This window comes from Petromyzon marinus, chromosome 59 (genome assembly GCF_048934315.1).
Source record: "Petromyzon marinus isolate PM22_M1 ecotype Great Lakes invasive population chromosome 59, UKy_Petmar_22M1.pri1.0, whole genome shotgun sequence".
NCBI lineage: Eukaryota > Metazoa > Chordata > Hyperoartia > Petromyzontiformes > Petromyzontidae > Petromyzon > Petromyzon marinus.
In genome coordinates this window covers 102,986-125,106 of record NC_133725.1, presented here as the reverse complement: position 1 = coordinate 125,106, position 22,121 = coordinate 102,986, and the positions used below count along the sequence as shown (strand labels likewise).

Genomic DNA, 22,121 nt, shown 5'->3' with positions numbered 1-22,121 from the left:
TACGTGCGAGTATGCACACACACGTGTGTGTACATACTCACACGTGTACCCGTTGTGGGATGGGCAGTCCCTTAATAGGCGCTCGCAAACCATCGTGGCACCTCCCGTATGTGCCTGACGAGGCGCGGCATGTGTCCGCCATCGTCAGAAATGAGCATGGCGATGGGTTTGTTCTTTGTTGTGGAGGAGAGATGGATTATGTGCGGGAGGAATATATTTATATATTGCGTGTGACAATCATTTGTTTCGTGGTGATTGCATTGATAAAAGTTTAAACACGTGGGGCTCTCGCGACCAACATTGTCCATAAAAGAGGTTTGTTGTGGGTTTAATCTCTAACACACCATTGTGCCATACTAGTAACGAATTCACACGTTTTGTTTACGTGACAAACCTTACTAATTGGCTGCGTCGGGAATTCAGTGCTGCTAATACTGGGACGTGTGGCCAATCCCATTGACGCAGCATCACGTGGGAGGTAACCGGAGAATCCCAACCGAGCGTCTCCCCTAGATCGACTTGGCCTTAAATAAGTATTTGGTGCGATGTGGAAGCAAAATATCAGCATCACTGAGGAGAGAAAGGCAGCCAGCGTGGTGCTGGCCGCCCACCCCCTCGTGTGCCGTGTCGGACTTCGTAGGTGCTACTCGCCGACAGCACTTGTCCCAACAGTCTGTATGGGCTATACGGGGGATCTTTGTCTGTGTGTGCGCATGTCGTGCGTGCGTCCGTGATCCTACGAGAACTATCCCAGGGATTATGGAGCAGGGCAAAGCATTTGATTGGAGGTCGCAATCAATTGTTGGAGGCACGCGCGTGCATGGGGGGTAGGGGTGGCGTGGGGGGTGATCGATGGACTGCGGTGACGCGGCTGCTCGGGGGTTTGTGGTTGCCATTACATTGGCCGCCCTAGTTAATAATCATTATTATCACAGCGGTTGCGATTCTATTATTATTCTATTGCTATTTTTATTTGATCAGAGAAGGCCCCACTGAGCTACGCAGCTCTTTTTTCAGAAGTGTAACGATAGCTCAACAAAGTGGCTTATCATCATCATCATCACGTGTAAATTTATAGCAGCAAAACACTCTGAACGCAACGTTGATTCTAAATGGGGAGGAAAAAATCTGGAGGACCCGGAAAAAAATCCACGTGACCACAGGGAGAGACAGAGACACGCAAACTCCAAATATACAGCAGGCTTCTTCTTTGGTTCTTTCGGAAAAGTCACGTAAGAACCAAAGAAGATGAATCCTTGCAGTCACGAAAGCTTTAAATCGAAAAATATACAGCAAGCATCAGGCTCGGGATCGAACCCACGACCTCCTGCATACCAGGCGAGGGAGTTAACATCTCCTAGCCACCGCGGCGAGATGGTGGTAAGACGAGGCCATGAAGGAGGCTGACTCTAGTGTAGGCCCAATCACAGTTTCAAAGACGATGTGTACATTATTATTATTATTAACGCCATGGCTGTTTGCATGTTTTGCCACAAGGACGTGTCGTTAATGCAGACCTGATGATGCCTTGCAAACGGTGTCTATTTGGCGTTTGAACATTGCCAGAAAGGCAATGTTCAAACGCCAATAAGACACTGATTCAGCGCTGTTGGCCTTAATAGGTGCTCGCTAACGACACCAGCCGCCTCGCCCGGTGGAGCTGACCGTGGCGGCTTTTGCCACCGATTGCTGGTAGGGGGGGCGCCCTTACCGTCGAAGGCAGACTTCTCCTCCGCGTTCCTGTCCTCTTCCGCAAGCATCACCTCTTCTGGACACGAGAGACGACACGAGGGGGCGGGGACACGCCACGGTGGAATGCACGGTCATTGAAAACTCTTCTCTTTTGGAACTGCTTGTTGTTGTTGTTGCTGCTGCTTTTAGTGACTCGTTGTCCGCCCCCCCCCCCCCCCCCCAGCGCAGCTCCGATTAGCACGGTTGGCTATGTACCGTGCGAAAGAAGTCCAGCATACACACACACAAAAGCAAAGATTCCCCGTGTAGCCTTAACAGACTGTTGGGGCAAGTGCTGTTAGGGAGCACCTATGAAGGCCAGAATGGTACACGAGGGGGTGGGTGGCCAGCACCACGCCCGACCGCCTTAGTCTCCCCAGTGGCGATGTTTACACACTGCACTAGGTACTCATTTGAGGCTGAGTCGACCTAGGAGAAGCCCAGGACCGGTTCAGATAATCGTCACTGGTGTTGGCCGTGAGCGGGAATCGAACCCGTGTTGCTAGGTTCATAGCGCAGCGCGCTAATCGCTACACTACCGCTCCCCACACACGTACACATACACAAAGGCCAAAAACACACACATACACACACATATACACATGGACACAGACGAATGAGTTGTGGGTCGAGTTGTTAGTAAGTCCAACTTTACCCTTGTCGATTTCAAATGTGTTGTATGGTGTGCACATTAAACACGAGAAATGGCTTTAAAAGTTGTATAATCTCCTGTAGCTGTCGATGCTAATGGTTCTTCACGTTCTACAGATGTAGATGCCACTTGTTCTTCACGCTCTATAGATGTAGATTCCACTGATTCTTCACGTTCTGCAGATGTAGATGCCACTGATTCTTCACGTTCTATAGATGTAGATGCCACTGATTCTTTACGTTCTGCAGATGTAGATGCCACTGGTTTTTCGCGTTCTATAGATGTAGATGCCACTGATTCTTCACGTTCTGCAGATGTAGATGGCACTGGTTCTTCACGTTCTGCAGATGTAGATGCCACTGGTACTTCACGTTCTGCAGATGTACAGTGAGGGAAAAAATAATTTGATCCCCTGCTGATTTTGTACGTTTGCCCACTGACAAAGAAATGATCAGTCTATACTTGTAATGATAGGTTTATTTGAACAGTGAGAGACAGAATAACAATTAAAAAAATCCAGAAAAACGCATGTCCAAAATGTTATAAATTGATTTGCATTTTAATGAGGGAAATAAGTATTTGACCCCATCCCAATCAGAAAGATTTCTGGCTCCCAGGTGCCTTTTATGCAGGTAACGAGCTGAGATTAGGAGCACACTCTTAAAAGGAGTGCTCCGAATCTCAGCTTACCTGTATAAAGACACCCGTCCACAGAAGCAATCAATCAATCAAATTCCAAACTCTCCACCATGGCCAAGACCAAAGAGCTCTCCAAGGATGTCAGGGACAAGATTGTAGACCTACACAAGGCTGGAATGGGCTACAAGACCATTGCCAAGCAGCTTGGTGAGAAGGTGACAACAGTTGGTGCGATTATTCGCAAATGGAAGAAACACAAAAGAACTGTCAATCTCCCTCGGCCTGGGGCTCCATGCAAGATCTCACCTCGTGGAGTTGCAATGATCATGAGAACGGTGAGGAATCAACCCAGAACTATACGGGAGGATCTTGTCAATGATCTCAAGGCAGCTGGGACCATAGTCACCAAAAAAACAATTGGTAACACACTACGCCGTGAAGGACTGAAACCCTGCAGCGCCCGCAAGGTCCCCCTGCTCAAGAAAGCACATATACATGCCCGTCTGAAGTTTGCCAATGAACATCTGAATGATTCAGAGGACAACTGGGTGAAAGTGTTGTGGTCAGATGAGACCAAAATGGAGCTCTTTGGCATCAACTCAACTCGCCGTGTTTGGAGGAGGAGGAGGAATGCTGCCTATGACCCCAAGAACACCATCCCCACCGTCAAACATGGAGGTGGAAACATTATGCTTTGGGGGTGTTTTTCTGCTAAGGGGACAGGACAACTTCACCGCATCAAAGGGACGATGGATGGGGCCATGTACCGTCAAATCTTGGGTGAGAACCTCCTTCCCTCAGCCAGGGAATTGAAAATGGGTTATGGATGGGTATTCCAGCATGACCATTACTCAAAACACACGGCCAAGGCAACAAAGGAGTGGCTCAAGAAGAAGCACATTAAGGTCCTGGAGTGGCCTAGCCAGTCTCCAGACCTTAATCCCATAGAAATCTGTGGAGGGAGCTGAAGGTTTGAGTTGCCAAACGTCAGCCTCGAAACCTTAATGACTTGGAGAAGATCTGCAAAGAGGAGTGGGACAAAATACCTCTTAAGATGTGTGCAAACCTGGTGGCCAAATACAATAAACGTCTGACCTCTGTGATTGCCACCAAGGGGTTTGCCACCAAGTATTAAGTCATTTTTTGTAGAGGGGTCAAATACGTATTTCCCTCATTAAAATGCAAATCAATTTATAACATTTTTGACATGCGTTTTTCTGGATTTTGTTGTTGTTATTCTGTCTCTCACTGTTCAAATAAACCTACCATTAAAATTATAGACTGACCATTTCTTTGTCAGTGGGCAAACGTAGAAAATCAGCAGGGGATCAAACACTTGTTTCCCTCACTGTAGATGGCACCACCGCCATCTCTTGCACGGGGCAGTTTAACATACGACTCTTGGACCGAACAGGCAACTGGACAAACGGGACAGGTTTGTTCGTATCTCTGAAAGTTCGTAAGTCGAATGTTCTTAAGTAGAGGATTCCCCTGTAGTGCATAACACCCCCCCCCTTCCACTCCCCAGGGGGGGCGCGTGTCAAAAAACTCAACGCCGCTCATCTCCGGGCCCGTTTAGCGGCACATTAAATATTAATGTTGCCCGCATTTTCATTTCAGTTTTTGTGTTCTACCCCCCCCCCCCCCCCTTACAAATAATAAATTACCCCTCCAGCTGTGCGCGGAGTTACTCCACCTCCCCCCTGTGACACTGATGATGAAGACGCTGCTGCTGTGTTCCGTACATACACGCACACGCACGCACACACACACACGAGCACGCACACACACACACGCGCTTCGGAACGGGGTGTCTTTGCACTATTATAGTGGAGCGCGTCTTTATGAGCACACCTGGCTGGCACACCTGCCGTAATAAAATATTAAGCGGGTGGGGAGCGAGACACCACTTGCACCCCACAGAGACAAAGAACAGACTGATGGAGCTAGTGCTGTTAGCGAGCATCTATGAAGGCCGGAATGGTACACGAGGAGGTGGGTGGCCAGCACCACGCTTGACCGCCTTTGTCTCCTCAGTGGCGATGTTTTACACACCGCACAAGGTACTCATTTTAGGCTGAATAGACCTAGGGGAGGCCGGTTCAGATAATCGTCACTGGTGTTAGCCGTGAGCGGGAATCGAACCCGTGCCGCCGGGTTCATAGCGCAGCGTGTTAACCGCTACACTACCGCTCCCCACACGTAGCTACACTCACACACACACGTAGTTACACTCACACACACACACGTAGCTACACACTCACATACGTAGCTACACACTCACACACGTAGCTACACACTCACACACGTAGCTACACATACACACACGTAGCTACACAGGCAAACACAGAGAGAGGGACACAGGCACACGGGCGCGTGAACACACGCAGACATACACACGTAAACACACACACGCAGACACGTCTAGACACTCGTGCACAGATACAAGCGCGTGGTGTTGTGCCGAGCGTTGCTGTGTGCCACGCGTTGTGGTGGTGGTGTGCTGAGGGTTGTGGTGTGTGTGTGGTGGTTGTCGCGGTGGTGGTGTGCTACGGCGTGCAGGTGGCGGTGGTGGTGGAAGCGGTGCAGGTGGCGGTGGTGGATGGTTGCGGTGGTGGTACTGGCGGTGGTGGCGGCGGTGGCGGCGGTGGTGGTAGTGGTTGTGCTGGTGGCGGTGGTGGCGGTGGCGGTTGCGGTGGTGATGCTGGCGGCGGTGGCGGCAGTGGTGGCGGCAGTGGTGCTGGCGGTGGTGATGCTGGTGTCGGTCGTGGTGGTTGTGATGGTGGTGGTCGCGGTGGTGGTGCTGGTGGCGGTAGTGGTGGTGTGTCGCACCGGCCTTGCAGATCCACTCCATGTACCCGTTGAGCTCGCGCTCGATCTGCTGCTGCCGACGCAGCTTGAGAAAGGCGCGGCGGTTCTCCACACGCTCACGCTCCTTGGCAAACTCCCTGCGTCCGCGGGAGTGAGGCGGGGGGTCCCAGACACACACACACACACAGGGTCACGGAGGCATGTAGGCGCAGACACGTGGGGGTCATGGTTAGACACGTGCTGATGGGTGGGTGGGTGGATGAAGTGGGCAGTGTTGAGTCTATGGGCAGTGTTGAGTCTATGGGTATTGTTGAGTCTACGGGCAGTGTTGAGTCTACGGGCAGTGTTGAGTCTATGGGCAGTGTTGAGTCTATGGATAGTGTTAGTCTATAAGCAGTGTAGACTCTCCCTAATCTCCACCATTAACACAACTGACGTGCTTGCGTGCGGGGATGGATTCCTTTCCAGCTCAGACCACGCCTGCTTGCCCTTCACCACGTATATAACGCCTCTTGTTGTTGTAACGGCTCGTGCTGTAGTTGTAACACCTCTTGTTGTTGTATATAACACCTCTTGTTGTTGTATAACACCTCTTGTTGTTGTATATAACACCTCTTGTTGTTGTATATAACACCTCTTGTTGTTGTATATAACACCTCTTGTTGTATATAACACCTCTTGTTGTTGTAACACCTCTTGTTGTATATAACACCTCTTGTTGTTGTAACACCTCTTGTTATTGTTGTAGCGGCTCTCTCGCTGTGTTCTTCCTGGTTCGGCAGTACGACTGCTGGATTATTTTTTCAGCCTGAGGACGACCGCTTATGTTGCGATCGAAACGTCATGATATTTTATTTCTTATTTTATTTTAAAACCCATGTGACTTTACCGAAATAACCAAAGAGTATAGTCTATGGGTAGTGTTAGTGTGTGCAGTATGTGTGCGTGTACAATGAACTTCTTTAACACCGGATGTAGCCAACTGTGCTCATAGGAGGTGCTGGAGGTACGAGAGACGCACGTAGAGATGGTTGTTAAGCTTTGAGGGATATGTGGACACGTGGAACGATGGGCGGCGGACTGACAGAGAGACGAGTCTTGAGACTCGCCAAGAGAAGGACCAAGGGGGGGGGGGGAGCGCACCCAGACAGAACTCCCAGCACGAGGTTGAGCATGAAGAAGGAGCCGATGATGATGAGGGGAACGAAGTAGAGCCAGTTCCACCTGCTCCCGTACACGTCGTTAGTCTGCACGCACACACAAAGACAAAGATCCCCCGTATACTCTAAACAGACTGTTGGGGCAAGTGCTGTTAGCGAGTAGCACCTATGAAGGCCGGCACGGCACACGAGGGGGTGGGTGGCCAGAACCACGCCCGGCCGCCTTTGTCTCCCCAGTGGCGATGTTTCCTACACACCGCACCAGGTACTCATTTGAGGCTGAGTCGACCTAGGGGAGGCCCAGGTCGACTCACCGCTATTGGTGACAGTGGGTGGGAATCGAACTCGGGTCGTTGGGTTCGAAGCGCAGCGCGCCCCCAGTGACGACCGCCGTTCACCACTAAGTGGTGGCGACGTCACCACGGCGCTTGTGCCAGGCTAAGTGCACTTTGCGCCCCACGTGAAGTGTCCAAGGCCCACTGGCAAGAGGTTACGGGACAGACCCAGGTGCCATGGGTTGACCAATTGAGATGGCTGGCAGAAGCCACCAGCAGCTTTGCCCCCCCCACTGTGCTATCACCCACCGTCTCACTCACCCATCATTCACATGCAGTCACCCACTCACTCACCACCTACACACTCAGTCACACACTCATTCACACACTCATTCACTCACTCATTCACTCACTCATTCACTCACTCATTCACACACTCATTCACACACTCTTGCGAACGAGACTCATTCTGGCCTCCTGAGTTCTTACTTCTGGTGAACACCTCCGGTCAGCACGGTTGGCTACGTACGGTGCAAAATAAGTTAAACGTTGTACAACGTACGTACAACACAGTACAACATACCATCAACTTGAACTTTGAATAGACACGGAGTTGATGCTTGAGTGTCTCAGCCTGCTCCCCCAATGGTGCACATGGCCTAGGTTCGCCGTTCCAATCCAGCCGCCGCCCTGGTTAATACCGCCGCTGTTGTGCGACGCGCCCGCACGCTGCCGTGCGACGCGCCCGCACGCTGCCCGTCTGTCAGCGAGCGAACCCGTGAGTGAAATTCACGGAGAAAGGGTGACCCACAGTGGCAGTACTAGCGATAGAGGAGCGATCAGAGGAGCAATCACGGGGTGATTGATAAGCGAGGGGCTGAGTGGAGCGTCGGATCATCAATCACCGCTGACTTGTTTCTGCTCCACTCTGAATCATATCAGGCGCAGCAACGGCATGGGAACTGGGCGCTATTTAAACCCCAATAAAATAAAAATACATACAAATTCTAATGAATAATTATTAAATTAGGCACGTGTGGACTTTAAAGGGATCGCCAACGTTACAAATTTAGAATTTCTCCCCCCTGATCAGACCCCTCCCCACTAATCAGACCCCTCCCCACTAATCACACCCCTCCCCACTAATCAGACCCCTCCCCCCTGATCAGACCCCTCTCCACTAATCAGACCCCTCTCCACTAATCAGACCCCTCCCCACTAATCACACCCCTCCCCACTAATCAGACCCCTCCCCACTAATCAGACCCCTCCCCACTAATCAGACCCCTCCCACTCATCAGACCCCTCCCCACTAATCAGACCCCTCTCCACTAATCAGACCCCTCCCCAATAATCACACCCCTCCCCACTAATCAGACCCCTCCCACTCATCAGACCCCTCCCCACTAATCACACCCCTCCCCACTAATCAGACCCCTCCCACTCATCAGACCCCTCCCCACTAATCAGACCCCTCCCCACTAATCAGACCCCTCCCCACTAATCAGACCCCTCTCCACTCATCAGACCCCTCACCACTAATCACACCCCTCCCCACTAATCACACCCCTCCCACTAATCAGACCCCTCCCCACTAATCAGACCCCTCCCCACTAATCAGACCCCTCCCCACTAATCAGACCCCTCCCCCCTGATCAGACACATCCCACTGATTATCAGTGACGTCAGAGGGATCGATCGTGCCGAGCGCGGCCCCTCTGAATGAACGCAGATGAGCCCATCGATCTGCAGGCAGGGGTAACGCAGAACAAATCCAGAGCACTTCATTTGCAACGAGTGCGGGGCTCAGCAGCGTCACGCGTGCGCGTACACATGCGCGTACACATGCACGTACACGCGCGTGTACGTACACGTGCGTGTACGTGCATGTGTACGCGCACGTGTTTGCGGGGAGCGGTGGTGTCGCGGTTAGCGCTACGCTGCGCTACGAACCGGGCGACCCGAGTTCGATTCCCGCTCATGGCCAACATTGGTGACGACTATATTTGAACCGGTCCTGGGCCTCCCTTAGGTCGACTGAGCCTCAAATGAGTACCCGGTGCGGTGTGCAGTAAACGTCGCCACTGGGGCTACAAAGGCGGCCGGGCGTGGTGCTGGCCACCCACCCCCTCGTGTGACGCCCAGGCTTTGTCAGTGCAACTCGCTAACAGCACTTGCCCCAACAGTCAGTGAAGGCTACACGGGGGGATGTTTGTCTTTGTGCGCCCAGCGGTTGTTAGCGCTACGCCACGCTCGTGAGCCCAGCAGAGTCGAGTCCGAGAGCCGCTCGCAGCCAAACGTCAGAGGCCTCCCCCCCCCCTTAGACGGGTGGCCGGCGCGTCCGCGCTGCGTAGAAACAAGCGTCGGCACCGGGGAGACAAAGGCGCTTGGTCGTGCCGGCGGGCGACGCTCGATACCCGGCACTTGCCCCGATGATCCCGTGTCAGCTACACGGGGGGACCTTTGTATGTACTATGTTGAACCTCTTTCGTACCACGGTACGTAGCGAACCGTGCTGCTCAGAGGTGCGGGGGAAGGACAACAAACTAAACACAAAAAGCAGTTATGAATAAATTAGTCTTCAATATAGATGATGATGACGGTCTAAAAGTGCATCACAGCTCCCATGGCCTTCCAAATATCGGGAAGGAAAGAGCTTTCCAGACGGCCGCAGAAGCGGCGCGACTGAAAGCGCCGTGACTGTCGTCTCTGTCTGACGGTTAACCAGAGGCACCGATGTGAGGGGTGAGACACTCAAGATTATAATCGATGCTCCGGGCCGAGATCAGCAAGGCAGTGTGGTGCACACAGGGCTGGTCGTACGTACGCACGATGAACGTTTCTCGCAGCACCGGACGTAGCCGACCGTGCTAATCGGAGGCACGGGGTGGGGGAAGGACAACAATCTAAACACAGTCCTAAGGAAATGAGTTGTCAATCGAGCAGCGGCGTTCCGCTCACATAGTAGAGGAGGTCTGTCCAGCCCTCCATGGTGATGCACTGGAAGACGGTGAGGATCGCGAAGAGGATGTTGTCGAACTTGGTGATGCCGAAGTTGGGGCCGATCCAGCCCGACTGGCACACGAGGTTATTGGGGCAAGGTCGCACCCCACACAGGCGGTCGTCCTCCCAGGATTCTGCCGGAAGATGGACGAGGAGGATGGAGGATGGGTGGAGGATGGAAGAGGAGGGTGGATTGGGAGGAGGAAGAGGGGAAGACACCATCGTCGTCATCGATATCATCCTCGTTACCTATTTGCGCAAAAAAACGCCATTAGCGACTGAGGTGGCGGTGACGTCACCACGGTGCTTTGTGCCAGGCTAGGTACGCGTCGAGGAGATCACGTGACCTGGACAAACCCCAGGCGTTATAAGTCGACTGACGGAGATGAGCGGCAGATGCACCACCTGTGCCACCCTTCATTCACCCATAGTGACGCAGCCATCATGGTGATGTTCGCGACACTGCCGCTGATGATACTGCTGATGATGATACTCATAACACAGCCGCTGATGATGATGCTGCTGATGATACTCATAACACTGCCACTGATGATGCTGCTGCTGATGGTTTTGATTATGCTGCTGCTAATGATTGTGATGATGGTTTTGATGATGCTGCTGATTGTGATGATGATTGTTTTGGTGATGCTGCTGGGGCTGCTGATTGTGATGATGATGGTTTTGATGATGATGATGATGATGTTACTGCTGCTGGTGATGCTGGCGAGGGTTGAGAGTGCGCACCGGTGACGTTGTTATAGCAGGTGCTGTGCAGCTTGCCCATGTAGAACTCCATGCCGATGATGGCGAACATGAGGATGGCAAAGAAGAGGAGCAGCTCAATCTGTAGCAAGGGAATCATCGCCTTCATGATGGACTTGAGTACCACCTGCAGACCTGCACGGCATCATCAGCAGCAGCAGCATCAGCAGCAGCATCATCATCATCATCAGTAACAGTATCATCAGCATCATCATAAGCATTTGCAGCAGCATCATCATCAGTAACAGTATCATCGACATCATCATAAGCAGTTGCAGCAGCATCATCAGTAACAGTATCATCGGCATCATCATAAGCAGTTGCAGCATCATCAGTAACAGTATCATCGGCATCATAATAAGCAGTTGCAGCATCATCATCAGTAACAGTATCATCGGTATCATCATAAGAAGTTGCAGCAGCATCATCATCATTAGTAGTAAGCACAGCAGTATCGTCAGCATCATCAGCAGCATCATCATCATCAGCACCATCGTCATGATCAGCAGCAGCATCATCAGCAGCAGCACCGTCATCAGCAGTAGCAGCAGCATGATCAGCAGCACGATCGTCATCAGCAGTAGAAGCAGCAGCAGCATGATCAGCAGCATGATCAGCAGGAGCAGCAGTATCGTCATCAGTAGCAGCACCATCATCACCAGAAGCCGCATCATCGCCACCATCAATAGCTGAACAATCATCATTAGCAGCATCATTTTCATCAGCAGCAGCAAGCAGCACCATCACCATCAACATCAGCAGCATCATCATCATCAGTCGCAGCATGATCATCATCATCATCAGCAGCATCATCATCATCGGCACCATTATCAGTCGCAACATCATCATAAGCAGCACCATTAGCAAGCATCATCATCAACAGCAGCATCATCATCAGTAGCATCATCATCGGCATCATCAGCAGCATCAGCAGAATCACCATCAGCAGTTCATGCCTACACCATCATCTACATCATCGAACGCAGCCATCGAGAGTGTGCGTGGGTAGAGATGGGAGAGTCTGATGGAGTGTGTGGGAGTGCAAGAGAGAGTGGGGGATTGTGTTGGGAGTTGTGAGAGAGTGTGAGAGACTGAGAGATTGAGAGAGAGTGGGAGGGAGCGTGAGGGAGTGCGAGGGAGTGTGAGGGAGAGTGAGGGAGTGTGAGGAGTGTGAGGGAGTGTGAGGGAGTGTGAGGAAGTGTGAGGGAGTGCGAGGGCGAGTGAGGGATTGTGAGGAGTGTGAGGGAGGGCGAGGGAGAGTGAGGGAGTGTGAGGAGTGTGAGGGAGTGTGAGGGAGTGTGAGGGAGAGTGAGGGATTGCGAGGGAGTGCGAGGGAGTGTGAGGGAGAGTGAGGGAGTGTGAGGAGTGTGAGGGAGTGTGAGGGAGAGTGAGGGAGTGCAAGGGAGTGCGAGGGAGAGTGAGGGAGTGTGAGGAGTGTGAGGGAGTGTGAGGGAGAGTGAGGGAGTGCGAGGGAGTGCGAGGGAGTGTGAGGAGTGTGAGGGATTGTGAGGGAGTGCGAGGGAGTGCGAGGGAGAGTGAGGGAGTGTGAGGAGTGTGAGGGAGTGTGAGGGAGTGCGAGGGAGTGTGAGGAGTGTGAGGGAGTGTGAGGGAGTGCGAGGGAGAGTGAGGGATTGTGAGGAGTGTGAGGGAGTGCGAGGGAGAGTGAGGGAGTGTGAGGAGTGTGAGGGAGTGCGAGGGAGAGTGAGGGATTGTGAGGAGTGTGAGGGAGGGCGAGGGAGAGTGAGGGAGTGTGAGGGAGTGTGAAGGCTTGCGAGGGAGTGCGAGGGAGTACTTGGGATGCCAGACACGAGCTTGAGCGGCCGTAACACTCTGACGGCACGCAGAGTCCGCAGGTCGTAGTAGCTGCCCATGTTAGCGAGCAGCCTGGCACGCACACAAAGACAAAGATCCCCCGTGTAGCCATTCACCGACTGTTGGGGAAAGTGCTGCTAGCGGGTAGTAGAACCTCTGAAGGCCGGCACGGCATACGAGGGCAAGTGGGTGGTCAGCCCCTCGCCCGCCAGCTTTCGTCTCCCCGGTGGTGACGTCTACACACACCGCACCGGGGACGCATTTGAAGCCGAGTCGACCTAGGGGAGGCCCAGGGCCAGTTTCCGATATTCGCTGCGACTCGGTGGGGTGGCTGCGAGCGGGAATCGAACTCGGGTCCGTGATGTTCGTAGCGCGGCGCGCCCACCGCTGCCGTGACCAAGAGCCCCTGACTGCCGCACCCAACACCAGCACCAGCACCAACACCCCCACCAACACCACTCGCCACTCGGTGACGGTGACGTCACCATGGCGCCCGTGCCAGGCCAGGTGCACTTTGAGGCCGCGCGCAGCGTCGAATGCTCGCTGCTGGCAGGAGGTCTCGGAACAGACCCAGCAGGTACCACGGGTTGGCCGACTAAGATGACCGATAGATGCATGACCAGCTGTAACCCCTACTGTGCCAACTTGCTGTGTTTTAGCTGCCCTGTGCTCCACTCGTTGTTGTGAGCATCGCCCCTCTGTCCTCCGCTGTTGCTGGAGGGCGACTGCCTCCCACAGAGGCCGATCTTGACAATGCTGGTACCAGTCTTCGGCAAGTCCACCCAGTTCCACATCCTCCCGTACCGTATTAGTCTGTCTCTTCTCTAGCCCGTGTGCGTCCGTTTAGCCCCCTCTATCCGGCGGTGGCTGGGCATGCGGGCTGCATGACCCAGCAAATGCAGCCTCGCTTGCTGGAGTCACTCACCGATGGGAACGTGTCCACATCTTTCAAGGATTTGGGAGCTCCTCACACAATCCAACCTGGTTAAACCCAGGATGGATCTTAGGCATGCCAGCCTGAATGTTTGCAACCAGCGCAGATGTTCAATTAGCGGGGTCCACGTTTCAGAAGCATAGAGGAGGAAGGGCATGACTGTGGCCGAGAAACATTAGTGCAGTGTGAGTGTAGTGCCAGTGTGTGCGAGTGTAATGTCAGTGTGTGTGAGTGTAGTGTCAGTGTGAGTGTAGTGTCAGTGTGTGTGTAGTGTAGTGTTAGTGTGTGTGAGTGTAGTGTCAGTGTGAGTGTAGGGTCAGTGTGTGTGTGGTGTAGTGTCAGTGTGTGTGAGTGTAGTGTCAGTGTGTGTGTGTAGTGTCAGTGTGTGTGAGTGTCGTGTAGTGTGTGCGAGTGTAGTGTCAGTGTATGTGTAGTGTCAGTGTGTTTGTGTGTAGTGTCAGTGTGTGAGTGTAGTGTCAATGTGTGTAGTGTGAGTGTAGTGTCAGTGTGTGTGAGTGTGAGTGTAGTGTCAGTGTGTGTGAGTGTAGTGTGAGTGTAGTGTCAGTGTGTGTGCGTGTAGTGTCAGTGTGCGTGTAGTGTCAGTGTGTGTGAGTGTAGTGTGTGTGTGTAGTGTCAGTGTGTGTGAGTGTAGTGTCAGTGTGTGTGAGTGTAGTGTCAGTGTGTGTGTAGTGTGAGTGTAGTGTCAGTGTGAGTGTAGTGTAAGTGTAGTGTGAGTGTGTGTGTAGTGTGAGTGTAGGTGTAGTGTCAGTGTGTGTGAGTGTGTGTAGTGTATGTGAGTGTAGTGTGTGTGCGAGCGTAGTGTCAGTGTGTGTGTAGTGTGAGTGTAGTGTTAGTGTGAGTGTAGTGTGAATGTAGTGTGAGTGTGTGTGTAGTGTGAGTGTAGTGTCACAGTGTGTGTAGAGAAGAGGGTCGTGGATGCGTTCGGATTTTCAATCGAGCGACGACGGGAGCGGAAAGAGAGACCAGAGAACAAGGACACGCACGCACACAAAAATAAAGATCCCCCGCCTAGCCTCAACACACTGTCGGGGCATGTGCTGTTTGCGAGCGCCTACAAAGGCCGGCACGGTACACGAGGGGGTGGGTGGCCAGTACCACGCCCGACCGCCTTTGTCTCCCCGGTGACGATGTTTACACACCGCACCAGGTACTCATTTGAGGCTGCGTCGTCCTAGGGGAAGCACAGGACCTGTTCAGATAATCGTCACCGGCGCTGGCCGTGAGCTGGAATCACAGAGCACAGCGGTGGCACAGCGCGTGAACCGCCGTGTCACCGCCGTGCCTCCGCTGTGTCACTGCTGTGTCACCGCTGTGTCACTGCTGTGTCACCGCTGTGTCACCGCTGTGCCACCACTGTGTCACCGCTGTGCCACCGCTGTGTTACCGCTGTGCCTCCGCTGTGTCACCGCTGTGTCACCGCTGTGTCACTGCTGTCACCGCTGTGTCACCGCTGTGTCACCGCTGTGTCACCGCTGTGCCACCACTGTGTCACCGCTGTGCCTCCGCTGTGTCACCGCTGTGTCACCGCTGTGTCACCGCCGTGTCACTGCTGTGTCACCGCTCCCCATGACCACAAACGCAGCTCAACGGCGGCTTATCATCATCATCATCCATAATAGAGGTTTTGTTTGAGTTAGATCGCGTAAATATTAAAACGTGTCGTTAAACCTGCCACCACCCGACAGCCAATAAGTAAGGTTTGTCGTGTCAACAGAACATGCCCATTCATCACTAGTACAGCACACCAGTGTGTTGGAGAGCCAAGCTACAACATTTACAATCTGAGTACAACGTTTCACCAGTAATTACAACTAGCTTCATCAGGCAACAGCCATATTTGTGGAGAAGTCCACCTGTTTCGTTCCGAAATCATCATCACGTGGAAATGTATAGCAACAGCCAAATGTGGAGCGAAAAACCGGAGGACCCGGAGAAAAATCCACGCGACCACGGGGAGAGAGAGACACGCAAACTCCAAACATACAGCAGGCATCTGGGTCCGGATCGAACCCACCACCTCCTTGTATACCAGGTGAGGTAGTTAACATCTCATAGCCACCACCACCACTCTGCTGCCATACCTGGCACGACCCTCCTGAAAACAAGTCACAAGACTCAGCGAGGCTCTCTCCTGGGTGAACGAGGAAAACGATGACATCGATAATAAATAAATACGGGTAAAAGAACAATCAACGCCTTTAACTTGAAATGGAACGCGCGGAAGTGAGAGAACGCCTCGATGGGCTATGGATATTTTGTGAAAATGTCTCAGGGGGATAGGCATCACCGCACAAAGCCTTGGCCTACTTTAACTGCAAACGCCCTTGGTTGTACAGCGGTAATAAAATGCAATTATAATCATAACCCTGAGGCGTCGGTCAATCTGCTGCTGGATGAAGGCCTCGCCACGCCGTGCCGGCCTCATGGGGGCTGTGTGACCATAATTGACCGTGCTGCTTCGGTGCACATTCGTGATGCGGAGGGCTGCCTGGGACCGGCTCAGTTATCGATCGGCGTCGCCGGTGTTGGCGGTCGTGGCCGGGAATCGAACTCAGGTGGCCGGGTTCGTAGCGCGGCGTGCTGGCCGCACACACACACACGCACATAAATTCACGTGTGCACACACACACACACACCATGTACACACACACCCGCATACCACATGCACACACAGCACGCACACATCACGCACGCACGCACATACACGCACGCCCACCAACAGTGCGAAAAAGCCACGCGCCACTTCCCATCAGCATCCCCTCACCCGGAAGCGAGGAACCATGGTAACGGGTCGCCATGGCAACCAACAATGGGGTCCACAGGCATCGCCATGGAGACTGGGGAAAGGAGAGGATGATGGAGACGACCATGCCAGAACAGAGGTTTTTCTCCTCTTAAAACGCACACACACACACAGTCAGCGTAATCCACTTTTCACGTGGGCATTTAGGGACTGGCGCTCGCTTCCTGGGTATAGCCCTGCAGAGCCAGTGGTGGAAATTCCACATTTATATGGCGGGGATAGTATTTCTATCGGAAAACTGCTCTTTACTTTTCTCCGCAAAGTCACCATTCAGGGGCAAGATGGCCGCCTGAGGCGCGCGCACTCCCGGGCCACGCTCCCAGCAGCGGCTGGCGGGGCCGTTTGTGAGGGGGCCGACGGGGCCGAGGGGGCCGGGGGAGCCGGGGGAGCTGGGGGGAGGCCGACGGAGTCGGGGGGGGGGGGGCGACGGCGCGAGCAGAGGGAGCCGACACTGACTCACTCACACATCATACACTGACTGACTCACACACCATGCACTGACTCACTCACACATCATACACTGACTGACTCACACATCATGCACTGACTCACTCACACATCATACACTGACTCACTCACACACCATGCACTGACTCACTCACACATCATACACTGACTCACTCACACATCATACACTGACTCACTCACACATCATGCACTGACTTTCTCATACACCATGCACTGACTCACTCACACATCATACACTGACTCACATCATACACTGACTCACTCACACATCATACACTGACTCACATCATACACTGACTCACTCACACATCATACACTGACTATCTCATACACCATGCACTGACTCACTCACATCATGCACTGACTCACTCACACATCATACACTGACTCACTCACACATCATACACTGACTCACTCACACCATGCACTGACTCACTCACACATCATGCACTGACTCACTCACACATCATACACTGACTCACTCACACCATGCACTGACTCACTCACACATCATACACTGACTCACTCACACCATGCACTGACTCACTCATACATCATATACTGACTCACTCACACACCATGCACTGACTCATTCACACATCATACACTGACTCACTCACACCATGCACTGACTCACTCACACTCCATGCACTGACTCACTCACACACCATGCACTGACTCACTCACACATCATACACTGACTCACTCACACATCATACACTGACTCTCTCATACATCATACACTCACTCACTCACACATCATACACTGACTCACTCACACCATGCACTGACTCACTCACACATCATACATTGACTCACTCACACCATGCACTGACTCACTCACACATCATACACTGACTCACTCACACATCATACACTGACTCACTCACACATCATACACAGACTCACTCACACCATGCACTGACTCACTCACACATCGTACACTGACTCACTCACATATCATACACTGACTCACTCACACATCATACACTGACTCACTCACACCATGCACTGACTCACTCACACATCATACACTGACTCAATCACACACCATGCACTGACTCACTCACACATCATACACTGACTCACTCACACATCATACACTGACTCACTCACACATCATACACTGACTCACTCACACATCATACACTGACTCACTCACACATCATACACTGACTCACTCACACCATGCACTGACTCACTCACACATCATACATTGACTCACTCACACCATGCACTGACTCACTCACACATCATACACTGACTCACTCACACATCATACACTGACTCACTCACACATCATACACTGACTCACTCACACCATGCACTGACTCACTCACACATCATACACTGACTCAATCACACACCATGCACTGACTCACTCACACATCATACACTGACTCACTCACACCATGCACTGACTCACTCACACATCATACATTGACTCACTCACACCATGCACTGACTCACTCACACCATGCACTGACTCACTCACACATCATACACTGACTCACACATCATACACTGACTCACTCACACACCATGCACTGACTCACTCACACATCATACACTGACTCACACCATGCACTGACTCACTCACACATCATACACTGACTCACTCACACCATGCACTGACTCACTCACACATCATGCACTGACTCGCTCATCATGCGCTTACTCACTCACACGTCATAAACTCGCACAACCACTAACCCATTCACTCATCATACACAGGTTCACTCATCGTGTGCTGGCTCACTCGCACATCATACACTCACTCACTCATCATGCGCTGACTCGCACATCCTACGCTGACTCTCACATCATACACTCACTCAACCTAATACTGACTCAATCATCATACGCTGACTCGCACATCATACACTCACTCACACTGCTGCTGACTCACTCACACATCATACACTGGGAGTGTCGTGCTGCCAGCTATGGCTGCAGGTTTTGTCGTACGTGTTATGTATATCGTTTATTGTTAAATTTAAAATCACAGTTCCTATGACTACTGTTGGTACATTGTTTTTGTAGCTTTATTTTGGTCTGGTTGTGGTGTAATAGTTTTCTGCAATGTAGATTCATATTTTGTTTGTTACGGTTGCACCCAAACTTGAAACCACCGCCGCCACCTACTACTACCACCACCATCGACACCACCGCCACCACCACCACCACCGCTGCCGCCACCACCACAACTACCACAACCATCGACGCCACCGCCACCATCACCACCACTGCCGCCGTCACCGCTGCCGCCACCACCGCCACCACCACTACTACCACCACCATCACCGCCGCCACCACCGCCACCATCACCACCACCGCCGCCGCCACTACCACCACCACCCCCGCGGCCGCCGCCGCCACCATCACCACCACGACCACCATCGACACCACCACCACCACCGCCGCCACCACCGTCACCGCCGTCACCGCCACCACCACCGCCAACACCACCACCATCACGGCCATCACCACCGCCATCGACCACCACCACCACCGCCGCCACCACTATCGCCACTACTACCACCACCACCGCCGCCACCACCACCGCCGCCACCACCACCGCCGCCACCACCACCGCCGCCACCGCCACTGCCGCCACAGCCACCACCGTCACCGCCACCACCACTACTACCACCACCGCCACTACTACCACCACCGCCACTACTACCACCACCGCCACTACTACCACCACCATCGACCACCACCACCACCGCCGCCACCACTACTGCCACTACTACCACCACCACCATCAACGCCACCACCACCGCCGCCACCACCACCGCCTCTACTACCACCACCATCGCCACCACCATCACCGCCACCACTATCCCCGCCACCACCACTACTACCACCACCATCAACACCACCACCACCACCACCACCGCCACCACCACCGCCACCTCCGCCGCCACCACCACAACTACCACAACCATCGACGCCACCACCACCATCACCACCACTGCCGCCGTCACTGCTGCCGCCACCACCGCCACCACCACCATCACCACTACTACCACCACCACTACTACCACCACCATCACCGCCACCACCACTACTACCACCACCATCACCGCCACCACCACTACTACCACCACCATCACCGCCACCACCGCCACCATCACCACCACCTCCACCGCCGCCGCCACCACCGCCGCCACCACCGTCACCACCATCACCGCCACCACCACCGCCACCACCACCACCATCACCACCACCATCACGGCCATCACCACGGCCATCGACCACCACCACCGCCGCCACCACTATCGCCACTACTACCACCACCGCCACCACCACCGCCGCCACCGCCGCCACCGCCGCCACCGCCACCACCATCACCGCCACCACCACTACTACCACCACCGCCACTACTACCACCACCACCACTACTACCACCACCACCACTACTACCACCACCACCACTACTACCACCACCATCACCGCCACCACCACTACTACCACCACCATCACCGCCACCACCGCCACCAAAGCCACCAATGCCACCACCGCCGCCACCACCGCCACCACCACCACCACCACCATCACGGCCATCACCACCGCCATCGACCACCACCACCACCGCCGCCACCACCACCGCCGCCACCACCACCGCCGCCACTGCCACCGCCGCCACAGCCACCACCGTCACCGCCACCACCGCTACTACCACCACCGCCACTACTACCACCACCGCCACTACTACCACCACCGCCACCACCACCGCCGCCACCACCGCCACCGCCGCCACCGCCACCACCATCACCGCCACCACCACTACTACCACCATTGCCACTACTACCACCACCACTACTACCACCACCATCACCGCCACCAACGCCACCATCGCCGCCGCCACCACCGCCACCACTACTACCATCAACGCCACCACCACCACCACTACTACCACCACCATCACCGCTACCACCACTACCACCACCACCACCGCCACCACCGCCACCATCACCACCACCTCCACCGCCGCCGCCACCACCACCACCACCACCGCCGCCACCACCGTCACCGCCATCACCGCCACCGCCACCACCACCATCACGGCCATCACCACCGCCATCGACCACCACCACCGCCGCCACCACTATCGCCACTACTACCACCACCACCGCCGCCACCACCACCGCCGCCACCGCCACCACCTCCATCGCCACCACCATCACCGCCACCACCACTACTACCACCACCGCCACTACTTCCACCACAGCAACTACTACCACCACCATCGACCACCACCACCACCGCCGCCACCACTACTACCACCACCATCGACGCCACCACCACCACCGCCGCCACCACCACCGCCTCTACTACCACCACCACCGCCACCACCATCCCCGCCACCACCACCATCGACACCACCACCACCGCTGCCACCAACAACAACCACTGCACGACGCCGGGTGCATCGTTCGCGAGCTCCATTATTTTGGCGGAAAAAAATAACCGAAATAAAACGACGCCCTGCGGTGTGAATTTGTTGATAGTGACAAGACAAATTCTCCTTCTCGCTAAATTACATCTCTCTTTCTCTCTCCCTTCACCGAATGCCAACGGTTATTTTATGTCTCTCTCTGGAGAGAAAAGTCAACGCGGATTGTCAACGCTTGTACATGGAGGGAGACAACCTCCGGCTTCCCCCGCTGAGTTTCCCACTCGTCCATCCGTGGAGTCGAAGGTGGGAAACACACCCCCCCCCCCCCACGATAATGATATCTATGACGCCAGCAGGCCCCGCCCGTCACCGCCCGTCCAGTGGCACACGCGTGGACTTCCTCTTCTCCCGACCATTTTAATGCCGTCCGATTGCTCGAGCGGTCTCAACCGATGATCGGTCGAGTGATTGGTCGCTTAAGTCATGGGCAGATGAATATATTTCTCAGGTAGTCTGCAGTGTACTTGATTCATTGAGTAATCGGGACAGCAATAGGTTTCTCAAGTAATCGCTGGAGTCATAAATGAATCAACTAATCTCCAGTGTAGTTGATTAATTAAGTAATCGGGAGAGAAAGATTGTTTA

The 22,121-nt window shown here is 53.8% G+C and overlaps 1 protein-coding gene across 2 annotated transcripts in view; it reads right to left on the bottom strand.

The window, feature by feature from the left end:
• The window catches only part of LOC116955429 (voltage-dependent P/Q-type calcium channel subunit alpha-1A), a 164,574-nt gene that overhangs the window by 99,882 nt on the left and 42,571 nt on the right, over positions 1-22,121 (bottom strand). For both annotated transcript variants that reach the window (XM_076052955.1, XM_076052956.1), the window contains 6 exons: positions 12,826-12,917; positions 11,016-11,168; positions 10,230-10,405; positions 6,977-7,080; positions 5,855-5,970; positions 1,712-1,768 (listed from right to left, as the gene is read on the bottom strand). In XM_076052955.1, the coding sequence (XP_075909070.1) occupies positions 1,712-1,768; positions 5,855-5,970; positions 6,977-7,080; positions 10,230-10,405; positions 11,016-11,168; positions 12,826-12,917 (698 nt within the window). The remainder of the gene's footprint in view (positions 1-1,711; positions 1,769-5,854; positions 5,971-6,976; positions 7,081-10,229; positions 10,406-11,015; positions 11,169-12,825; positions 12,918-22,121) is intronic.